This window comes from Nannobrachium achirus (assembly GCF_963921795.1).
Source record: "Nannobrachium achirus genome assembly, chromosome: 9".
NCBI lineage: Eukaryota > Metazoa > Chordata > Actinopteri > Myctophiformes > Myctophidae > Nannobrachium > Nannobrachium achirus.
In genome coordinates, this window is record NC_137818.1 from 56,195,756 (window position 1) to 56,218,966 (window position 23,211).

Below are 23,211 nucleotides of genomic sequence, written 5' to 3' on the forward strand. Positions count from 1 at the left end.
CTGCCGGGCAGAGAAGCGAAACCCGGCGTGCTGGTAGAGAACCTGAATCGAGCTTGGAGAGAATAGCTAATGTCAGGCGTTTAGGAACGAGAGTGCACGTATTGGACGGGCCATTCCTAGACCAGACCAGAGACAACAGGGATCCAGACGAGACCGGGCAGGCGTTCCAGGTCGGGTCCATCCATTCAGCCAGACGAGAGGGGGTCCGCAGTGACAACAGTGGTGCCTTGTGTTGACAACGCAAGGGCAGGCCACAAGCCTGCCTCGTAAGTAGAAGCTTCATGCATCACTGCCAGTAGATTCACCAACCTGAGTTGGCTGTATATTAGCGAAGAACAGAGCAACGTATACTTGCGCGTATACTTTGTATTCACAGATACCTGGGCTGCCAGAAATAGACGTACTGAAGATGGATTGTGTCCTTCTGCACGTACCACCTTACCTGCTGTTGACTAGTATTGCACTCCGATATTCCCTGCTTATTATTATGATACCTGCTTAGATTATAACTGCTTAAATAATACTTTAACTATTAGATATTCCTATTTCATTATTATAGCATTCAGGCCTTAGACTACTACACTAGTGGCCAAGTAATGCACCGCACTTCTAGCGGTTATATCGAATGTACGGGAGGGGGTCATTTGATTGTTTTATTGTTTAATCGTATTCTTTTAGTTAGTTAGCAGGCACCATAGGAGCGATAGGGTTATTTTTATTTGTGTATTGTGTTTTCATGGCGAAGTAGATGCCCATGTATTTTAGCTAATAAATTGAATGTTCATACCTTTCTACAACGATGACTATATTAGAGGATCAACCCAGGTTGGAAGGTTTGGAGACAACGCTAGACTGCACTCTATCGAGGTGCCAACTTGCATCTTATGCACTCGTAGCCAATAGCCTACTTTTGTGCCAGCAGAGCGTGCAAGTAGTGTGATCAGTGCCGTCTGTATCCGGCCTGCTGACAGTACACAGAAAGGGATTTAGCACCCTTTGTACTGTCAACACTACTACTTGCACTCTCTGCTCTCTGCTGGCCAAGTAATTAGTGAAGACCAATTGTATGAAGAGATGTTGAAAATGGCATGGGTAAAGTGGTCCTTTAAGTAGAGTATTTATGAAAATGTTTACTAAGGTAATAAAATGCTTCTGTAACCAGCAGGGGGAGGAACACCTCAGGCTGTTTGGATGTTTCGTTGATGATCCATATATGGTTAGCTCCATATATGGAGTTCCAGGAGGGAGTCTATGATGTCAGTCTTGGATAGGTCAGTTATTTCCATATATGGGATGTCATACTTGAAGATGTCAGTATTCTCCATATATGGAGTTCCAAGCTTCCTGTAGTCCTAACTTGCGGTGGTATCCGTTGCCTGGCTGCAAGCGTCAGACTCTTCACACACTACGTTTCACTTAGTTTAGGGAAAGAGTCTGATCCTTCGGGGAGACATTCCACTTCTGGGGGGGCGGGCTAAAGCCTATTGACGACACACACACACACACACACACACACACACACACACACACACACACACACACACACACACACACACACACACACACACACACACACACACACACACACACACACACACACACACACACACACACACACACACACACACACACACACACACACGCTTAGAGCCCCCGACGGCGACGTGGCATGACATTGCAAAGCCGTTATTTCTTATAACATATTATATGATTGCATGTTTACGTTAGTGCAAAATGGTATTAAAACGTAATGAAACGGCACTATTGTATAGTTTATTAAAAGAATTCGAGTCGAGCGGGCGTCCACCTGACTCCGCCATGACAGTTTTCAGGGACCAATCAGAGTCCACTAGCGACTCACGTGGGCAGAAGAGCACCAATCAGAGTCCACTAGGGACTCTCACGTGGGCAGAAGAGTTCTGGAGGGAGGGGGCTGGGACCGGAACAGCCTTGGGAATCCACCAGACGCCAAACCACGTGCCCCAAGCATACAACCCTGATTGGCCCATTCAAGCCGCCCGCTCCTAGGGCGAGCTGAAATACAACATTTAATCTCCGGGGTCAGTCCACGCTACACACCACCCACCAACAGGGGGTGGTAATGTGCGGACTGATTTATCAGGCTAATCCGTTACGACTATGCCTAGGAAGTATGATATGAGTGAACTGTCAGTCCAACCGATTTCAAACTCAGAAACTGACAGATGAAAAATACAGAGATATCTATATAAGGGCATACATGGGACACAGGGACACAGACAGGTACAACGGGTACTCAGATTGCACAAGCATGCAGATCTTTGTGAAGACCCTCACCGGAAAGACCATCACCTTGGAGGTTGAGCCAAGTGATAACATTGAGAACGTCAAGGCGTAGATACAGGATAAAGAAGGTATTGCCCCTGACCAGCAAATCTATAAAAAGAAACAAATAAAAAGGGGCAAGCGCCCAATAATCAAAAAAAGGGAATTGCCTCCGAAGATCCAACCCTACGTCCTCGTCATGAGAGGTGGAAGCAGGTAATAATGCTGACTAACAGGGCTCTGGTAAAACAAGGCTAATCACATGTGCAGTGGATGATCTCACTCTGCACAAAATGCAATCCCCAAAGTGAGTGCAGAGCCAGTCCTTGGACCCAGGTGGCCCCCCACTCTGGGGTCGGGAGGTCGACCGGCTTCATCGGGAATCCTGTGCTTGCATTTTGATAAGAGATACGTTGTTGTCGAGATAATTATTAGTGAATTAATCTTCCCCATTGACTTGAAAGGGAAAATACCCAAAAAAAAAGGCAACCACACTTTTTCCCAGAATACCATCTTTCTAGTTTCATTGAGCGCCCGCAAATCTTGGCCAATGTGACCCTGGCCATACGTACACGCAAACACCAATGACAACCCGGACAGACACGGGACAAAGAGACAAAGCCACATGTACCAGTAGGAGCTTTTAGCACCACTCAAAAAGAACATCAGTCTAAACAATCTACTATCAAAACAAGACTGCACTCTGTCGAGGTGCCAACTTGCGTCTTGTGCTCTCATAATCACTCCCTGAAGAAAATGACAAGAGAGACCAGCAAAGTGGTGATGAGTGCTGTCTGTATGTATGTGGGTGGGCAAGTTGGCACTCTGTCGAGGTGCCAACTTGTGCCTTGTTGTTTATATGAGGACACACTTGTTGGTAGAGAGGTGTAGAAAGAGAACGAGAATGAGAAAGAGACAGTGAGACAGAAAAAGAGAGACAAAAGAAGAGATATCCCATATGAGTCTGATAGTATTAGTCTGGGATCACTTCACTTTACGAGGTTTGATCCGGTCGGGAGCGGAAACCACTTTACGTCATGTTGTAGTCCTAGACGGACTACACTTTGGCCGGAACTATCAACCGGATTCAGTTTTAACCCAAAATATTCCCCTGCACCCAAGGACATATTTTTAGGGCCTACCTAATAAACACCTTGATGCGGCGTAGTTTTGCTTTCGAAAAATTTGTTTGGTATGTGATCTTTTAGTCCAACTCATAGCGACTGGCAAGACTACACTAGGCTTCTCGAGCATTTTAATACTGATACTTTGTTTGTTACTGGGGAAACAAACGAGGGGAACTAAATCAAAGCGACGCCGCTTCTTCTAGTGGTTTCCGCGCTTTAGGCGGAAACCAAACGGTCTGTTGTGAACGAACACCAGGCTTTCTCCCGAGAAAGACTGGTAGGCGAGGTTAGATAGTATAGATGCTCTCCCGTTACTTAAATGCAGGCTGTTTCCCATGCTGTCGCTGCCTCCTCCAGCAGACAATGGAGCGTCAGGCAGGCAGGCTGCTAGCGGTGTCATTGGTAGACTAATGACATGGCACCAGGCCCCTGAATGGCTCATTGGTGTCTAGCAGTAAGTGTTGCTCCATTCCGTTCTGGCTGGCCATGCAGCACATCATCTAGCTCATAGCAGAGGTTGAGATGAATAACAATAATACACAGTGTGATGGGACACAATCTATCAATAGGGAAACCAAACCTCAAAGCTCAAACCCCCACCTGAGCTATTCAGCTGTAGAAGATAACCATTTGGAATTCATGATGGGGCGTACCAGTAGATAGTAGGCTACTCTACTTCAAGCACATATATTGTAACATTCTAGACTGTCTAAAGATAAACTAAATATGACTCTCCACCAAACAGACTACTTCATACCACTTCAGACTAGAACAGATTGTCTGCTGTAGTCTGTTGGCATTTAGTTGGCATTTAAATGTTGGCTGATGGCACATTGTATCCACATGACATAATTCTCCACACCAAGATGCAGTCTGCAATGCTGGTCTGCAACAGCCTGCTTATTATAAATGGCTTTGAGCTTGTAGTCCAAGATTGACAAAGATAATGCCAATAAAGGTTCTATTTGAAGAGCATATTGCCTCATAACATGAATCTACTTATATTTTACTTCTTAGTATATAGCCATGGTGTAAGTGACATAACCAACTCAAGCTGCGCAGTTATCAAAGAATTACTGCAGCAGCAAACAAAAGTTAATTAACTTGTTTAAGTAAGTCTTCTGGAGAGGGCACTTTTACAGACAGGTAAAGGGCAGGGGCCCTTTAGTGTGCCCCCCTTTGATGTCTATGTGTGCACGTGCATATATATATATATATATGGCCACGAGGACGTCCACATGAAAGCACCAATGAGCTGGCCAGATGTATATTTGCGACCGTAGGTCGCACTTACTATCAAACCCTGCACAAAGTGTAAGTAACTCCCTCCGTCTGTCTGTCACACCTCACACGTCACACTCTTGCCCTGCTCATATCTCCGCAACCGTTGCCCCGATCCATGCCAAATTTTGCACACACATTCCTTGCCTGCCAAACTACAACCTCCAAGCACCCCCGGAGCTCCAGGGACCCCCATGTCCCTGGGGGACCCCCAGATGTAAAACATTTCCAAATGTGCAAAAATGACCAAATGACCACCCCAACCGGGCTGCTCACGGGGAATTCCCGGGGACCACCAACTCCTGCTGCTCCACAACGGCTGCAAAAGTGGTGGCGCCCCCAGTGGAGGACCCCCTACACTGCAGCTCACATAAAATGCCGTAACTCCGGCTAGGAGCGTCCGGGAGAGCCGGGGCCGGTACCTATTCGTCCGCCTTGCCGGCGCGGAGACCCCACCCCTCATTTCTCACATGGCCCTCTTCTAGCGCCACCATGAGGCCAATTCTTGCAAAACACATTTTTGGACACTGCTCCTACAATTTTTGCCCTAAAATCACGCAAATCGGTACACAGTATGTCTACACTCATCCCATCAACATGAATCTCTCCCATATAGCGCCACCTCCAGGCCGATTTTTAAAAACACATTTTTGGACACTGCTCCTACAGATTTTGCCCTAAAATCACGAAAATCACTACACAGTATGTCTACACTCATGTCATCAACATGGATCAGGAAGATTTTGGCAAAACACATTTTTGCCCTTTGTGGAGATAAGTGACCTACGGTCGCTTATCTCCCGATTAGGGAGTCTTACTGGTTATATATATGCACAACTTTTAATTCACCACACACACACACACACACACACACACACACACACACACACACACACACACACACACACACACACACACACACACACACACACACACACACACACACACACACACACACACACACACACACACACACACACTCCCAGCCTGCCTATTCTCTTTGGCTTCAAAGGCATTAAAAAGCAGGGCAAAGTGAAGTGAAAGCATTCAGAATGAGAACGCTGCATCAGGGACCGTTTCAGTGCAGCACACCAAGACTTCAGGGAGGAAATTATAATTAACAACCACAACAAAAAGGTCCCCACGCCTTTACAGATCTCTGGCCAGGACATTGGGGGGATCTCCTTCTCCATATACTGCATAAAAGGGACACAGACAGACAGACAGACAGACCTATACAGACATCTCCATATAATTATGGAAACTAAAGTTTAGTGTCCTTAACTAGAAAGATGCAATTGGTGTGGTTGCAGTGACGCGAGTCACACTTGCAAATGAATTCCGTCTTACCATTTGAATTTTCCCCATTCAAGTCAACGGGGAAAATTAATGATTGCCCCTTGTCCCTTTTATGCCCATATATGGAGTTCCCTGGAGACATCCAGACCAAAACACATATAGGGTTAAATCTGCCTTTTATCATACCCCTTCATACCTGCTTTAGTCAATTTTTTTCATAGCTGCCCCTGTTGCTAGATTTCACAGGCTCTCTCATAACTAACACAGTGGATTGTCCTTAGGCTAGTGCAATATTTGTTTAGCTTCAAAGTTAGTTTTTTTTATTGGATTGTGTTTACACAACGTCCTGAGACCAACCAAACCATTGTTTTGACCTCACAGGCACCCTTACTTGTCAAACGGCTTCTGCTCTGCACCCGAGCAGGGAGAGGAGAGCCTAGAAAGGGAGGGGAGGGAGGGGTCTGTTTGACAAGTAAGGGTGCCTGTGAGGTCAAAACAGCGGTTTGGTTGGTCTCAGGACGTTGTGTAACCACAATCCAATAAAAAATACTAACTTTGAAGCTAAAGAAATAACTGCATAGCCTAAGGACAATCCACTGTGTTAGTTATGAGAGGGCCCGCAAAATCTAGCAACAGGGGCAGTCGAAGTCTAGCAACAGGGGCAGCTATGAAAAAAATCGACTAAAGCAGGTATGAAGGGGTATGATAAAAGGCAGATTTAACCCTATATGTGTTTTGGTCTGCCGGTCAATTTGACAAAGTGTGTGCCACCAAAACTGTGGGAGGAGTAGCGTGGCAAGTTTATCTAGAAAGATGGAAAGATTGTAGGAACAAAGACGGACAAGTACTATAGTCTGGTTGGGAAACTACACTAATTATATGGAGAAGATCTGTCTGTGTGTCCCTTTTATGTCCATATATGGAGATCTCTGATGTCACCACTATATGCCCATATAGAGTTACATACTGTATACACATGCCAAGTTTGAAGTCAATTGGTCGGTCACTTCTCGAGATACGCATCATCAACAGCAATTATTTCGCATTATTATTCTGGAATAACACATGGCGTTATCAGCCCAAATATGGGCATGGCTCTGACATAGCATCAAGAGTCTTCTTTACAAGTTCAACCTATGCACCTCATCAGTTCCAGTTTATTTAGATCTGATCAAATAAAGGCCATGAACAGCATATTGAGGTCAGCCACAAGGTGTTTGCGGGCCGGTGGTCCTGCAGTCTGGCTGTCCAGGCCACAGAGGCAGAACAACGGGCACGCCATGTCTCTAGCATCGACCCGGCTTCTGTGCGCCGCTACGGGGGGAATCCAGAAGCGCATTGGGGAGATGGTGAAGAAGGACAAGGTGGTAGTGTTTATGAAGGGGACGCCGGCACAGCCCATGTGTGGCTTCAGCAACGCAGTGATCCAGCTCCTCAGAACGTACGGAGTGGACGATTACTCTGCATACGACGTGTTGGAGGACCAGGCCCTCAGGCAAGGCGTCAAGGAGTTTTCCGACTGGCCAACGATCCCACAGGTGTACTTCAACGGCGTGTTTGTGGGAGGCTGTGACATCCTGCTCCAGATGCACCAGAACGGTGAGCTGGCTGAGGAGCTAAGGAAACTGGGCATCCATTCTGCGCTGATGAAAACAAGGAAAGAGGAGAAGACGGAGAGAGACAACGAACGGTGAAGGCAAGAGATTTCAAAGCACAGCAGCTCGCAGCACATTCTGTCTTGAAGTTGCCGGTTCACTGTTGTTTAAAGTACCAAAATCATACACCTCCGGGTATGAAGCAACAGTCACAACCAACTTTTCCACCATGCTCGTATGGTCATTGAATGTCCGTTCCCCATTGGGGAACTCATCTGATTGGTCAGATGGAAAAAAGAAGCAATGGCCTAGATCTGCTTCGATTTCATTTTCTCTCCCTACTGGAGGCGTGCAGGTGCATAGAGCGCATACGCAACGCAACGCCAACAAAACACTTAGGGTATAAGCCTTTTAAAATAGGTCATATGGCTGGTGCAAATTCTCCATTATAGATATGACAGAGAGATGGCTGACCATGGCGGGATTTGTAAGGTTAGGTACAGTGCAAGTTTACCTTTGTATCACAAATATTGTGCCACATGCACATTATCAGCATGTGGATGGTCATTAATATAAAACTAATCTTTATGAAGTTGTGTTGTAATTATGTTGTAGCTGTAACTGCTTCCTCTTATGTCTATTGTATATGTAACCCCACTGTTAACCTGCTGAAACGCAACACTATTTAGTATGTCCTGTCCATTTTTGCCAGAAGATCCCTGACTTACAGTCCATATGGATAGATCACAGATTTAAAAGACAGAGGTAGGGCAATGCCCATCGGTAACACATTCCCATACTGGTTTTACAGTACCCTTTGTACAGTACACGTTGTCAGAGTAATTAGTGCAGTACTCATTTATCATTGTACTTGGAGGGGTCTCATAAAAAGCTGATAGAATTTGCACATTACTTTTTGGGGTGTTGGGTTAAGCTATGATTTAGAAGAAGAGTGACGCAGACAAACAGACAGAGAAAAAGATAGATAGACAGTCAGATAATTAGTTAGATAGATTCGATTTGATTTGATTTGATTGAATATAAAATATAAACCATGCACATTTAAAGAGGTATCGAGGTACAGTGAGATGTCTTTAATTGATTGAGGTACAACCTGAAACACTTTTCAACACTTAAATCATTGTGATCATTGCACAGCTTCTCTCTCATCTTGTCAATTCGGATGTATCAATGTGAACAGAACACACCGTTATTATCACATCACATCAAGAATAAACAAAGATGAGATTGAGACAGCAAGATGAGGTCGATCTGACACAAAGCCTTCATCCATGAGTAAAAAAATCACACTGAAGAAGACTGGACTTGTTATCTGCTATCTGACAAGCTTGGAACCCTTCCCACCACCAGCTGCACATTGCGAAAAGAATCCATGTACTACTGTACTGTACAGCTCCAAAACGGAAATTAATAACGATTTATTTGCATTGATATGATCAATGTAACTGCATCAGTATTTCAACATTGATAAATAGTAAAAGTAGAGAAACTAATGATTAATAAGTAATAGAAACATTAATAGAGTAAAAGTCAAATACTGTAAATGTGAAGTAAACGTGAAGTATTTGCATTTTATTTGAACTTTAACCTTTCCCACGATTATGCCTCTGCCTATACCTTTCTAACTTGAGCTTACTTGAGCTACCCTGCTCTGACCCTACGCTTACCCCTTTGACTACGCTTTAACCCTCTTCTACTCACGACTGGTTGCCTTCCTCCACCCCTGCTCCCCCCATGTGTGCTAATAAACAGGATTATTTACATTAGACCTGTCTCAGTGTGCCTGCATTTGTCCATTTGAGTCTGTTCTGAATCCTGACATCTATGGTACGGGCATTGTTGGATCACTGATCACAAGGAATATGGATACAGAATGGAAACCAAACAGAGAATTCAACTGCATAATCATTAACAAAGCAAACATGTAGATCAATGTTGAAACAGCATCATGGGTCTGAGAATGCGACTGCTGACAAAGATCTATTATCTATCCTTTAGCATGTGCACTGTATGGCAATGGACATGGCTTTACATGATGGGGGCTGTAGCTGTTTTATAAGCTCCCTCAAACTCAATTTCCTTTTAATTTGTGAGCTGGCAGCCATAGGTGTAAATCTGGCTTTATCTGGCCCCGGCATGCACAGTCATATCCATACACACCATGCCAACAACACATCTATAATTCATGGCCAAACAGACCCACGTTATTGATAGTCCATGTATTAAAAAATATACAACAAGAAGGTCAACACAGTGTCATTGTATTTTTCACTCCCACGTGATCTACCATGTGACCTCGATGGCGCGTTATTGCACAAAGGAGATTGGAACGTGATCTTATGATACGTGATGAGAACTTTACATAATTATATTCAGCTGGACGACTTCCTGTGCCGTATCTATGGTGAGGGTCAACATCAACTCTCTGAGAGGCAACCCCAAAGGTGAGAGAGCGTCCCAATTTGATAGATCAAGGTTCAATGTTCAAGGTTGTACTTTATTGTTACATCTTTTTGTAGAGTAAAACCTATTTTGGTTTGGCTTCCTTCAGACAATGCAACAGTATATACAGTATAATAACAGTAGAACAAATAGAAAATAAAAAATTGTACTACTTAATAATGACAGCAAGATTTTGGGAAAATAAAGAGAGTGCAAAAGGCAAAAGAGCAAAGAGAGAATAAAAGACCATCCTCAAATGTACTTGTGCATAAAGTTTGGTATATAATACACCAACAGCATTTTTTCCAGTAGTTGCTAGTGTACCTATCTTTTTTTGTAGACAACTTCACATTGTATTCTATGTGCAACAGGTTAGTATATTCAACTTCAACAGTCTATATTTATGTATGTTGGCAGGAGAAACACAGACGAATGATCAGATTTACCAAAAGCTGGGCGCACCAGATGGGGAATAATTCTTCCAATTAGGCTAATTGGATAGGACAGGTCAGGGCGTATAAACTGTTGAATGAAGTGGAATACAAAGAGGTATCTATGGTAAAATAGTTACAGTAGATGAATATGGCTGTCAGTAGTAGGGTAATATGTGAGCAGTGTTAATTTAGTTGACTAAGACTAAAAGACAAACACTTTGATATTAGTCGACTAAGTCTAGACTAAGACTAAACAAGAGACTAATGGTGTTATTCAAGACTTCATTAAGAGTAGAAAAGTGGAGCTAAGAGGGCATATAGTAGCTTCACCACAACGGTGCGGTACTCTAGGCCCCAACTCACTCAGCCCACCGAGGGACAATCTGTGGAACACACACTGAGAAGAGAGGGAGAGACATCAGACGCTAGGTAATTAGGACGACTGGAGAGGAGAAGGGTTAGAGGACACCACGACTAAACAAATACTTTCTTCTGTATTTCCTACCTCAGTCCTTGGGGTCATGCTTGTTTTTTCCTTGATATGTCTGTTAATGAATGAGCACAGTGCATATCGCCCAGTGAGGACCGTTGTTTGTGTCTGAAAGGGGGGGGGGGGGGGGGGGAGGGCTTGCTACACAAGCGTTTTATCTTTGTTGTTCCAGAGCAGCTGGAGGCGATGATGGGGAACAATTTCCATGCATGCAACGTGTGAATGCATAAGTGCTCGCTCATCACAAAATCATAAAGGCACAATGTACGCAAACATAAACACAGGTGTGCTATAAGTAGCGCCCTGCCTCTGAAATGCTGTGACACCACTTGACACAGTACATTATACAGTGCAAACCAGGGATATTGACAAAACTTGCTTTTGAACCACTTGTGGGATGTTAGCAAAAGGGAATTCTCAGGGGCGAGCTATTAATGTAATGTAATCTTTCCAGAGGTTCGGGCCGCTATGTGGCCCTCACATCTAGAGTCACCTCTACACATGCATGGTACCACTGATCCGACTGATATGCCCATATATGGAGATATCTGTCTGTCCAATCCCTATTATTCAGATGGAAAGCCCTGATGTCATCAGTATGCCCAAGGAGATCTCATTATTGTCAGTTCCATATATGGAACTGACATATTTTTGTTGTGCCTGATGCCATGATGACATATTGAGGTTAGACAACACACTCCATATTTGGGAGTACCTGTCGGGATTCCATATGGTTAGGGCTGAGTTATAGTGACATGATGTCAGAGGTCTGTCTGCAGTATTTTTACACGTATCTGCATTCTCCTTTAAAGCTATATGCTTATGTTACATTATGTGGATCGGTATACCTCCTAATACCTCCTCTCTATATCCTCTAGACAAAGCACATCCATTTGACATGATTTGAGTCATGGACAGCGATCATCACCATGCTTGTGATGGACATTTTCGTCATAATGTTACTTTTGCCACAGACATTCAAAATGACCAGTCATAATATTAGCAGAAACACCTACATGTGTACTGTACTAGTGGACTAGTGTGCCATAGTGTCTGTTCCAATGTGCTACACATGATAGTATTTCTGAATTAATAAACCTGGAGCCTGGCAAGTCAGCCACTGTATACTGGCTGTTTACTGTTCAGGCATCAATGCAACATAGTTCACGTCTAATTACGTCTTTGGGATTTCAATAATTGGGTCTTATCAGTACAGTCAATGCCTTCATCATAAGAACAAAATAAAAATCATATCGTCGTTGTCAGGTGAAAACCGTGTATGTCCAAAACCGTTCGTTTTGCATTTATCATTTAACTAGACCAGGTCACCTGGTTGTGCCAGACCCGCAATGAAAACTAGTATGGCACTGAACTAACACATGAACACACAGGATTTTATAGTCTCAGCAACAAAGCGTAGTGAGCTTGTAGATCGGCTGTTTTCACTAGTATGGCACTGAACTAACACATGAACACACAGGATTTTATAGTCTCAGCAACAAAGCGTAGTGAGCTTGTAGATCGGCTGTTTTGACTAGTATGGCACTGAACTAACACATGAACACACAGGATTTTATAGGCTGAGCAGCTGGAAATGTTTGTGAGCTTGTAGATGGGCTGTTTTCACTAGTATGGCTGTGGGGCAAATGTTTTGCAGCACTGAACTAACACATGAACACACAGGAATTTATAGTCTCAGCAGCTCGTCAGCCAACTCAACTCAGCTGGTCCCGTACAGGTGACGGCACTCAAGGCAATCAGCCGAGCAAGGGAAGGGCAGATGAGCAGTCAGAGGCAAACACAGGCACACTGAGGAAAAGAGGGACACTGAGGAAAAGAGGGACCGACCGACCGACCGACAGACCGACAGACCGACAAAGCCTTATGTAGGCCGACCCCCTGGGTCTGGCAAAAATTATTTAAACTAGTGAAAACAGCCAATCTACAAGCACACAACGCCTCGCACCGTGAGGCGTTGTGTGCTTGTAGATCTGCCTTTTTCACTAATTTTGTGCGACGGCCTTGTATGATGAAGCAGGGCTTTACTTACACATTACACGTGAAAGAACATACACATTTGAAACTTGGAGATACAAGGTTTCAACCCGACGACGATGATATATGACATGATATTTTGTATTTTATCAAAACATTTTGCCACGACATGGACAACTCTTGCCAGGCACGGACATGTCGACGGCACCTGGTCATGGATCTACACAAGACCCCCGTCACCCTTTCGCCCCATTCACCTCTTACATACCTCCTCCACTCTCCTGCCCAGATGTTCTGTGTATTCATGTACCTGCTGAAATATTCACAGCTGCTCTCTCCTCCACCCAGTCCCCTCTTGCAGATGTGGCCTGTCAGTCCAAATGAACATGTACAAGGCCAGCTGTTCACTGCACTGCTCTTATATGCTACGGTATAACGTCTTTTTCTTTAAGTTACTGTATACTGTATATCGTCACTGTCGGGCAGAAACCTTGTATCTCCAAGTTTCAGATTTGTATGACGAAGCCCTGCTTCATCATACAAGGCCGTCGCACAGAAGTAGTGAAAACAGCCGATTTACAAGCACACAACGCCTCGCGGTGCGAGGGGTTGTGTGTTTGTAGATCGGCTGTTTTCACTAGTTTAAGTCATTTTTAAAATGATAAATGCAAAACGAACGGTTTTGGACATACAAGGTTTCCACCCGACAACGACGATATGTTTCTTTTATTTTTTCTCAACAGGCATGTATAACATATTCTCTCCTAGACCTCCGGCCATTCTCTTGTTGACACACACACGCACTACCTGGGTATGTAATGGCATCATAAAGTGTGTTTATGGTTGTTATGTTTGTAGAGATCATTGGAAATGAAGGCTGTTAACCATATTGTGTCATAAACATAACAGCGTAGGAGTGTAGGAGGAAGAGAAGGGGAGGGGTGGACAATTCCCCTCAGGGACAATAATGTGTTGTACTGTTTATTATGTCATTATCCTTGGCTAAGCATTGTAAACACTATGATTCATATTTCATGATCTAAACACTAATGGATTATTGGACAATAAACTGGCAGGGGAAACAACTGTGTAATCTGAATCATCAAATCAGATTTATTGAAATTAGCCACTTGACTATTCCCATGGTGTATGTACTGGTGTATTGCCTTTCAGAGGAAGTGATACCTTTGGATAAAGGCTTTTATTTTATCAGGCATGGCAGAGGAAACTTAAATTCACTGTCTGGTTCTGCTGAAACAAAAGCCCAAGTCAAGGAGATAAATGGACTGATTCATTCCCACAAATCTCCCCACCACCACTTGGACCATCTGAAAGGAAAGAGAGATGGTGGATGGAGCCCCAGATAAAGGAACGGAGGAGACCTTTAAAGTGGAGTTTAGTCTATTGTCCTCACTACCTGCGTCCTTGGAACCTGTACTAAGAAAGAAGAGTCTTCTCCAGGGAGCTCTGTGGAGCCCAGCCTGGACCTGGCGTGATGAGAAACCGCTAACTGAGAGAAGATATTAGATCTTATCTCACAGGCAGAGAATGTGGTGTGTGTGTGTGTGTGTGTGTGTGTGTGTGTGTGTGTGTGTGTGTGTGTGTGTGTGTGTGTGTGTGTGTGTGTGTGTGTGCGCGCGCGCGTTGAGCTCAGTGCAACCGCAGGGGGATCAAATGGGGAATATGTTATTAGAGCTTGAGCTAAATTCTTTCCAAATGTAATCATATAAAACACCCTTAAGGAGCAGCAATGCCATATGCACATGTTTATTCATATACTGTAGCAGCCATGCTGCCTGCATAGAGTGATGGATATAGGCAATTACTTTCTTCGTATCCTATTTGCCTGTGTGCCTTTAACTACTGTAAATTAAGTAAACACATCAATGTGAGGAAAACTGATAAACAATGCATACAGTAACTGCAGGAAGATCTGTGTGGCTTTGGGATTGTCTGCAAGTTAACTTATGTGACGATGTCATCCTTTGTCAGATCTCATATACAAAGGAGATCCTTCACTTCAAAGTGGATGGATGGGAAATGATTAACAGAAACTGTCCTTGATGTAAATCTTCAAATAGGAGCTGGGTTTTAATGACAGTCGCATGGTTGTTGTTGATGACATGGCAGGAGCAACTTTATTGCCATTCTGTCATGGCACATTTCTCTCTCGTGACAGGGCGTAATTAATACTTTCTAATCTTCCTCTCTGCTATAGCAGTCACGAAAAGGATTTGAGCAAGAGGAGAGAACAGAGAGACAGACAGAGATGGGAGGAGGGGTGCGGTGCAATAAGTCTCAGTCAAAGCTCTTTATCTTGGCTGCTCCACTCTCATCTCTCCACCTGTCTTTCCTATCTCTCCTACCTTCTTCCTTTTTTAACCTCTTCCTTTTGTCATTATCTACCCGTCTTTGTCTCTGTCTCATGACGTCTTCATCGCCATGCTCCATTGTCCTCCTCTTTATTTAGTTTTTCCGTCTCACAATCCACTATACCACTCTTCCTGCTCCCACAGTTCACATTAATTTCCACAAAAACCGAGAGTCTAATAAAAAACAAACAAAAAAACAAACACATAATACTATTTATCGCTGTGCTTAATCCATAGTGGTATTTAACTACTACAGTGTTCACGATAACCTCTGTACATGTTATCATAGTTTTCTTCATATGTTTTCATATTCAATTTTCATTCACATTATGATTCTCACTCGGTACAGACAACACATTTTCTTTAAACTCTTGTATGAATTAGCATATTACCTGTGGTAGCTCTTTACCACACTATTATTTTTTAACACATTCTAATTATGTATTCATTGTATTCTTGTAAAAATGAAAAATGGGCTTTTATACTGTAGCTCACACTAAAGTTACGTGGTCCTGTTTGATTTTATCCGCTTCCATTTTACGCCTTTCGTAATTTGTGAGCGTTTTAAGACAGTCATTAAAAGACACTTGGTCAAACAGTAAGAAGTGTGATGCCGCTATACTGTAGCTGGTTATAACTAGCTTTTTTAAGCACATACAGGACAGTAGTGACCTTCTCTGACCCCCTCTACCTGGAGAAGAAAGACGAGTTCATTTGACATTCAGACTCACTTAGGATGAATTATACATTATATGCAGCACTTTGGCCTTAAAATAACCATATGATAATGTAGCATAATTCAATCCAATACATACAGTATGTGTTATTGTTGGCCATCTTTTCTCTCTCTCATCTTTAGGTGTCTACTGTCTCTCTCTGCTTGTTTCTTTCACAAGAAACTAACCAATTTTAGTATAAACGTTTGTATTCTTGTGCTCATTTTCCCCACCCTCATCCTTCCTTTTGTATATTCCCTGGCTGTTAATGAACTGAATGGTTGAACTGGATGGTGTATCCGATCATCCAAAATATGTTGAAAATGTATATATTATCAATGCCTTGATAAACTAGTATGAACATGGGATCTGCATATGCATGTATTGGCAAAACAGAGAATAGCATCCAACATGGTGCCCGTGGCTGCAAGCTTTGCCATGTATGCTGCAACTTATTCTGAATTATGCTATCATGCGCGCACACACACACACACACACACACACACACACAGACAGAATATTGCCAAACAAGCATTTTTCAAGGCAAGGGGAAGGTTCCTCCTGCAGCCACTAATGAGAAGACATCTTGTTTTGAACAGCCAACTTAAGCTGACATTCTTTAGTAATGATTTGGTCTAAAATGCACAAAAAGAAAAGATTTACTATTGATTAACTCTTGGCTAAAGACAAGGCGTTTAGCACACCATGCACATATACCGGTATACGCGACACACACACACACACACACACACACACACACACACACACACACACACACACACACACACACACACACACACACACACACACACACACACACACACACACACACACACACACACACACACACACACACACACACACACACACACACACACACACACACACACACACACACACACACACACACACACACACACACACACACTGTGCTGACAGCGTCAGAGCAGACCTGGCTCACCATCTTCTATATGATCAGCCTCATCAGCTGTCTGCTTAGACCTCCATTCATCCCTTTATTTATTTACGGCGGCTTTGTACAGCTATATGGATTCCCCAGGGAGTTTTATCCTTTGAGCATTTAGGCAGCAGTCCTGCTTAAGCACCTTATCACAGGACGTTTGCCGCATTCTTCTGCATTTGTGCTTCGACAGATATTTTCAAAAGGTGCTGAGAGGATTGATTCAGGGCAGCGTTTGGAGTTTGGGGCTGATAGATTTTGCCTCGACAGACATGTCTGCCAGATCTCAGGAGACACGGCACATGTATAAAAACGAAGGGCGGGAGGGGGGGGACGGGGGACGGGGGGGGGGGGGGGGGACGGGGTCACACTAATGAGAAGCCAATTACAGACAGCAAGTGACAGCTTGTTTGGATGAGCTGGTATTGATTTTTGGATGGACCAAATCGAATCCCCAGTCAACAACAGCCTTGGTGTCTTGTGTTATCTTTGAGGCTATGGACAATTCATATCAATGTGTCTTGGACATTGCAAGGTAAACAATGATAGTAATAATATACTTGCCCATGCAGCCAACATGATGATAATGCCTGGCACCTGAATTTCCCCCGTGGTATCAATAAAGGCATCTGTCACCAATCCATCCACCCATCTAATCATACTCGGTATGAGATCATACTTCCCAACCAACATGGCCAATCTACTGGTTGGGAACTGCTCTAAACTAACTCTGATATAAGTTGAACAAACAATGTATTCAAATGCACAGACTACTTATACTTAATCAGCCATTTCCAACTATTAGTTTAAGATTTCACAAATAAAATTACTTTACCCCCCCTTTGTTTCTGTGTAATCCCATCAATTCTTTCTTTCTTTCTTTCTTTCTTTCTTTCATGTACAATGTATGTTACCGTCTAAACCTGACAGTGTGGCAGTATAAGACACAGGGTTAAAAACAAGAGTATGACCCCTGACCTTGAGACACAGAGTCCACATTCTGTAATAAATTCCCTCATGAAGATGAAAATAGAAAAGAGTGAATTAATCACTGAGCCCCTTAATGAAGAAAAGACCTCTCGCCATGCATGTCCAGTATAGAACCTGCTTTAACATACATGAGGTGTTCGAGAGATAAAATCAGCCATGCAATGCAAATATATTTGAGGGGAATAAAAGGGGAATAATAAGCGTTCAGCCACCAGGGTGGTCAGAACTATACTCCTCAAACTGGTGAAAATGGCAAGCAAATGTGTTCTGTCCTCAATGTGTGTGGAGGAGACACAAATAGACAGACAGCTAACAGTAGGTTTGAAGAGACGGTCAGAGACAGAATAAAGTTTGAAGGTGTTTTACTCTTCTCCATTCCAGGTATCAAACCAATTTTGTAAAACTGAAAAATACAATAAAACAAAACAAGAAGGCACTAATTAAATAATGCTCACTGTATACATTCAGTAAAATAAACAGCATTTTATCACCCTTTTTAAATGACATGAAATGACCATACTGTAAATAGAATGTAAATAGCCTGTAGGCCTCTTAATTGTTTTTAACCTATTTAAATTATACTGCACACTACTGTAAGATGAACTAGAAACATGAATTACAATAATGGATTATGAATTATCAAACATGAGATAATATTACTGTATCACACATGAATTGCAATGAGATATAGGCTAAATGGATTACTGTCCTGAATTGTCATGAACTGTAACCCATGAATTGACACAAAGCCAAAATGCTTCTCTAGAGCTTGAATGAAGCTAATAATGTTGACCAACAACAGTGAATCTGATAATGTGACAGGACTATCACAACAAAGAACACAGGAGCAATGGAAGCTAGCTAGCTTAGCAACAAACAATTCAGGAGACTAGCAGCTCAGTAGGCCTACCAACATTAGTAATGGGGAAAGAAAGAAAACCATGTGGTTACAAAATGCACAATACACCTTTGAAATGATTGCAATTATGATACTCACAGACGATACTTTCCAAGGCATACACATAAAGAGTTAAGGACTACTGTAGCTAAGTAGTGCTCTGTGTGACCGCATGGTCTGAGTTTCACTTGAGAATGACTGAACTGATAGGAAAACCCAATAAATCAGTGTCCACTAGAGGGCGCAAAAACACAAACAAAAGTTCAGTTCTGAATGGAACATGACAAAATGTTTCTGTCTGTCTGTCTGCCTGTCTGTCTGTGTTTACATCATCCAATGGGAAAACACTTGAAAAAACACAAGTTGGCAGTGCGTATAGGTGAACCATTCAACTGCCTAGAACGGCACTTCATAGAGGCGGCGAAAATGTGTTGAGGAAAAAAGAGAGAGAGAGAGGGAGGGAGGGAGGGAGGAAGGAAAAAAAAGAAAAACGGAGGGCGCCGTCAAAACGTGTCGTATCGATAACAGAGAGATAGTTTGGGTGCTTTAGCCTGCTTGTTTTGGTGGTTATAGCTATTACAGTAGATTACAATTATATTGGGGGGAGGGGCCTCCTCTTCCGGCCCTGCATACATACAGACAACACCGAACTGCACTGAAATTATTACTTGCACGCTCTGCTGGAGCACAAGTAGGCCATACAGTACATATCCACGAGTGCACAAGGGGCAAGTTGGCACCTCAACAGAGTGCAGTCTAGTGGATGTAGTTCTCGTGTAGTTATGTTCATGTGTCTTTCTTTCGTGTATCTGTCTGTATTTACACCTGTAGCCAAACAGGGACCAGTATTATTGGTGATGTCACCATCAACAGCCAATGAGGGACCAGCATTCAACACGTGCGACCTGATATAAATAACAAGGCACGCTCTGCTGGCGCACAAGTAGGCCATACATGGCCACGGGTGCACAAGCTGCAAATTGGCACCTCGACAGCGTGCAGTCTAGTTGATTGCTGCCTCCTCCATGTAATGTCCCCATATCTGTTGGCTCCTTGGTCTTTCCTTGGGAAATGTAAACACCACAATGCAAGTAGGAAGTGGAAATCCCACCAAAGACCTCTATTTGTTTTCGTAATCCAAGAAAATTCTGCGACCTTGATCAACCCCACATGGTCCCTATTTATCTATGAGACCCTGCTCTCTACAGTGGAAGATTATATTTTGACATGGGGAACTCCCACAGAGCCATAGCAGTATATTAATAGTAGTGTAAGTATAAGAACAGCGCGAGAGAAGTGCTGTGATATTCCAGTTCCTCTGGCTGCCATACAGCCGAAGTAGGAAGACGTGAGGGGAAGTGGGTGCAGTCGAGCAGTGCCAGTGTGCCCGTGTGGTGTTGGCATCTGGTCAGCAGGACCAGGCAGCTTTCCAACAGCAAAACCATGACAGCACCCTAAGACCGGTACAGGAAAGGTTGTGAATGGCACCACAGTCTGTAGGACAGTAGGGATGTGGAAACAAGGCACATGGACAAGAGGGTGAGCGTAATCAGAATATTTGCTCTGACTAGGTTCAATATTCAAACCGTTAGGGTTTGTTATAGGGATGGTCCAATCAGGTTTTTTGGAACCGATCACCGAGCACCGATCACAAAAGTTTGATCACCCGATCCCGATCAATCACCGATCCGATCAAGTTATTATTTATATTTTCTAAATGTTAATGTTTTAACTTTAATTAATTCATTCACTCATGAATTCATTTATATATTTGCCGTATAGTTATTTACCAGCATTACTATGTATTTATTATCATAGCAGTAACTAATTATTCCTTCAGCACTGTGGAAATCAATACCCCAAAATGGCCTCAAGTGGGCATACTGAACGGCTGGTTGATCGGATGCACCGATCGGATCGGATCGGTGAATTTACCTTTTGATCTAAACCACCGATTATCGCCGATCACGCTTTGATCGGCCCGATCCGATCCATTGCCGATTGATCGGTAACATCTCTAGTTTGTTATGAGGCAGCAGTGGTTCAGGAGGTAGAGAGGCTGTCTGGGAACCATTCCCCTGGATCCACGAGCAAGACACTCATCCCTAACCGCTCCTGATGTGCAGGTCGGTGCCTCCTCGCAACCATTTATGTTTTCCAATAACTTGCGCTGATGCAACTCTGAGTCATCACCCAGCGCTCTGTGCCTCAGGAGAAGAACTCTGCAAGTCTGCATTGTCCAATAGTGTTGGGAGAGACTAACAAATTATAGCCATCCACCTGTTTCCGAGAGAATTTGCGGTAGCATTATCTGTGGGACACTTCCGGAGAACAGCTGACATACAAGCTCACGTCGTGTCGCAGATGCAACCGTTGTGAGCTTGTAGATCACACTCGGCTGCGGCGCCGGAAGCTGCCGCACACCTTCTGCGCAATGCACGATGGGATGTTGGAAAGTTGTGGATAGGAGACATACAGCAGGCTGGCCTTGATGTTGGGCAGCTGACCGCACTCAATTTTTTAGAACCTTAAAGACACATTTCTTTTTTTGTAACTTAAAACCCACAAAACCCATTTCATGCGTTTCATTGTTCACTGTTCTTGAATGAGCAGCAGTGGCATTTCCCAAGGCAAATCTTTCCTAGTCAGTCTTTCAGCAAAGCAGCGGAGGGGCTTCATTCCCAGCCAGATCGCACACATGATGTGCGATCATTCAAGTGGGCTGCATCATGCGTCATTGACGATGTGTCCAAATGTATCCGCCAAACCGATCGAATCAAATCCACATCTATTTGATTATTCTGTTTCATGTCAAAGAACAGCAGGATCATGCCATTGATGAGTGAAAACGAAAGCAGACTTCAAGTATATTAGAGTGGGCAGCTGAGGATTTGCCTGCAACACAAAACATGCCATACAGTTATCCAAAGAGGCAGACAGTTATCCAATGGCCCAGCGAGACTTCACTTGTTGCTGCTGATGAAGACAGAGAGGCCTCCGGTCACATTGATTTCAAGTCTCAGTGGTGAACAGGAAATTGATAGAGGAAATGGGACGCCATGCTTCGGATCACACTCCAATAAGTCAATGTAATATAGCTGCGATGTTGTTATTGTTGCACAGGGGTTAGGGCACCGTCAAACAGAGCCTTTAATAGTTGATTGATAGCCAGCATATGTGTGCAATTCTCATTTAATTTCCCATGGTTTTGTGTCAGGATGACACACACACAAGCTGTGCTTCGAATGGATTCACCAAGTTATAACGTATTGCAATGGATTAAGATCAAAAAGAAAATCAAATGAACAACACCTTTTGGAGTGACAGAACCTCCAAGGAATTCAAATAAGATGCATTATTATTGTGCGCCTAGAGAAACCAGAACTTATTTTCCCATCTCACACAAACACAATGTATACGTGTTTGCTAATTCAAAACAAATCTATTCATCGGATTAAGCGATATAAGGCTATTACTCAGGAATATATCAATTAAGGCTGATCGATATGATCAGCAGATTTGTAGTACTGTATAAAGCGTTGCAGAGTCGCATGCATCATAAGCATTGCATACCTCGCTTAATAGAATTCTATACAACTGACAGATTACCTCCCTTAATGCTGTTTACAGGAAGCCTAGCAAGTGTTAAATTTGTAACACTGATCAGGGAAAATGTGAAACCACAGCATTGTGTGCAGTACAGTAATCCATCATAGAAATCCATCATTGTTATTCCCCTTCAATCTCATTATCTCTGTTCAACGTTTACGCCTGTGGAAGATGAAGACCGGCTTCAGTGACTACCATTACTGTACAACCAAACACCATTTAACAAAACAACTCGTAAAAGAAAACTAATCTACTATGCTTTCATTTTTAAGCTTGCTTCTTCCATCAGACACTGGCATCTGTCTGATGTATGAATAGCTACCCAAATGAGAAACACAGCCAAGGTAGGCCTATTTCATATTCATAAACAACCCCAGATATGTGTGTAAGCACCTTTGTATTTCATGCATCTAAAATTATACTTTCCTGAGGTTTTCCTCTCTTCCTACATAGCACGGGGGAGAATTCATTCAGTGACTGTTTCATGGTCTCTCCGCCAAAGACATTGTTGAGAAATAATAGTGCAGGAAATGAGTCGGGAAGCCAAGTGACAGCAGCCAGCACAGTATCCAGGGTGAGATGCATTATTATGATATTTTCTTCTGAGAATCTGGAATTGAATTCTGATTCGGTGGAATATGATTTTTTAAAGTGACGTTACTCAGTGTCCTGTTGGT

At 43.3% G+C, this 23,211-nt stretch overlaps 1 protein-coding gene across 1 annotated transcript; it reads left to right on the forward strand.

Annotated features, from left to right (window-relative positions):
• Window positions 1-7,195: 7,195 nt before the first annotated feature.
• On the forward strand, window positions 7,196-7,705 carry LOC308290994 (glutaredoxin-related protein 5, mitochondrial-like; the record flags this gene model as incomplete). Its single annotated transcript, XM_080732908.1, has 1 exon — window positions 7,196-7,705. The coding sequence occupies one exon, from the start codon at window positions 7,196-7,198 to the stop codon at window positions 7,703-7,705; it is 510 nt and encodes a 169-aa protein (XP_080589034.1).
• Between the last annotated feature and the right edge of the window lie 15,506 nt (window positions 7,706-23,211).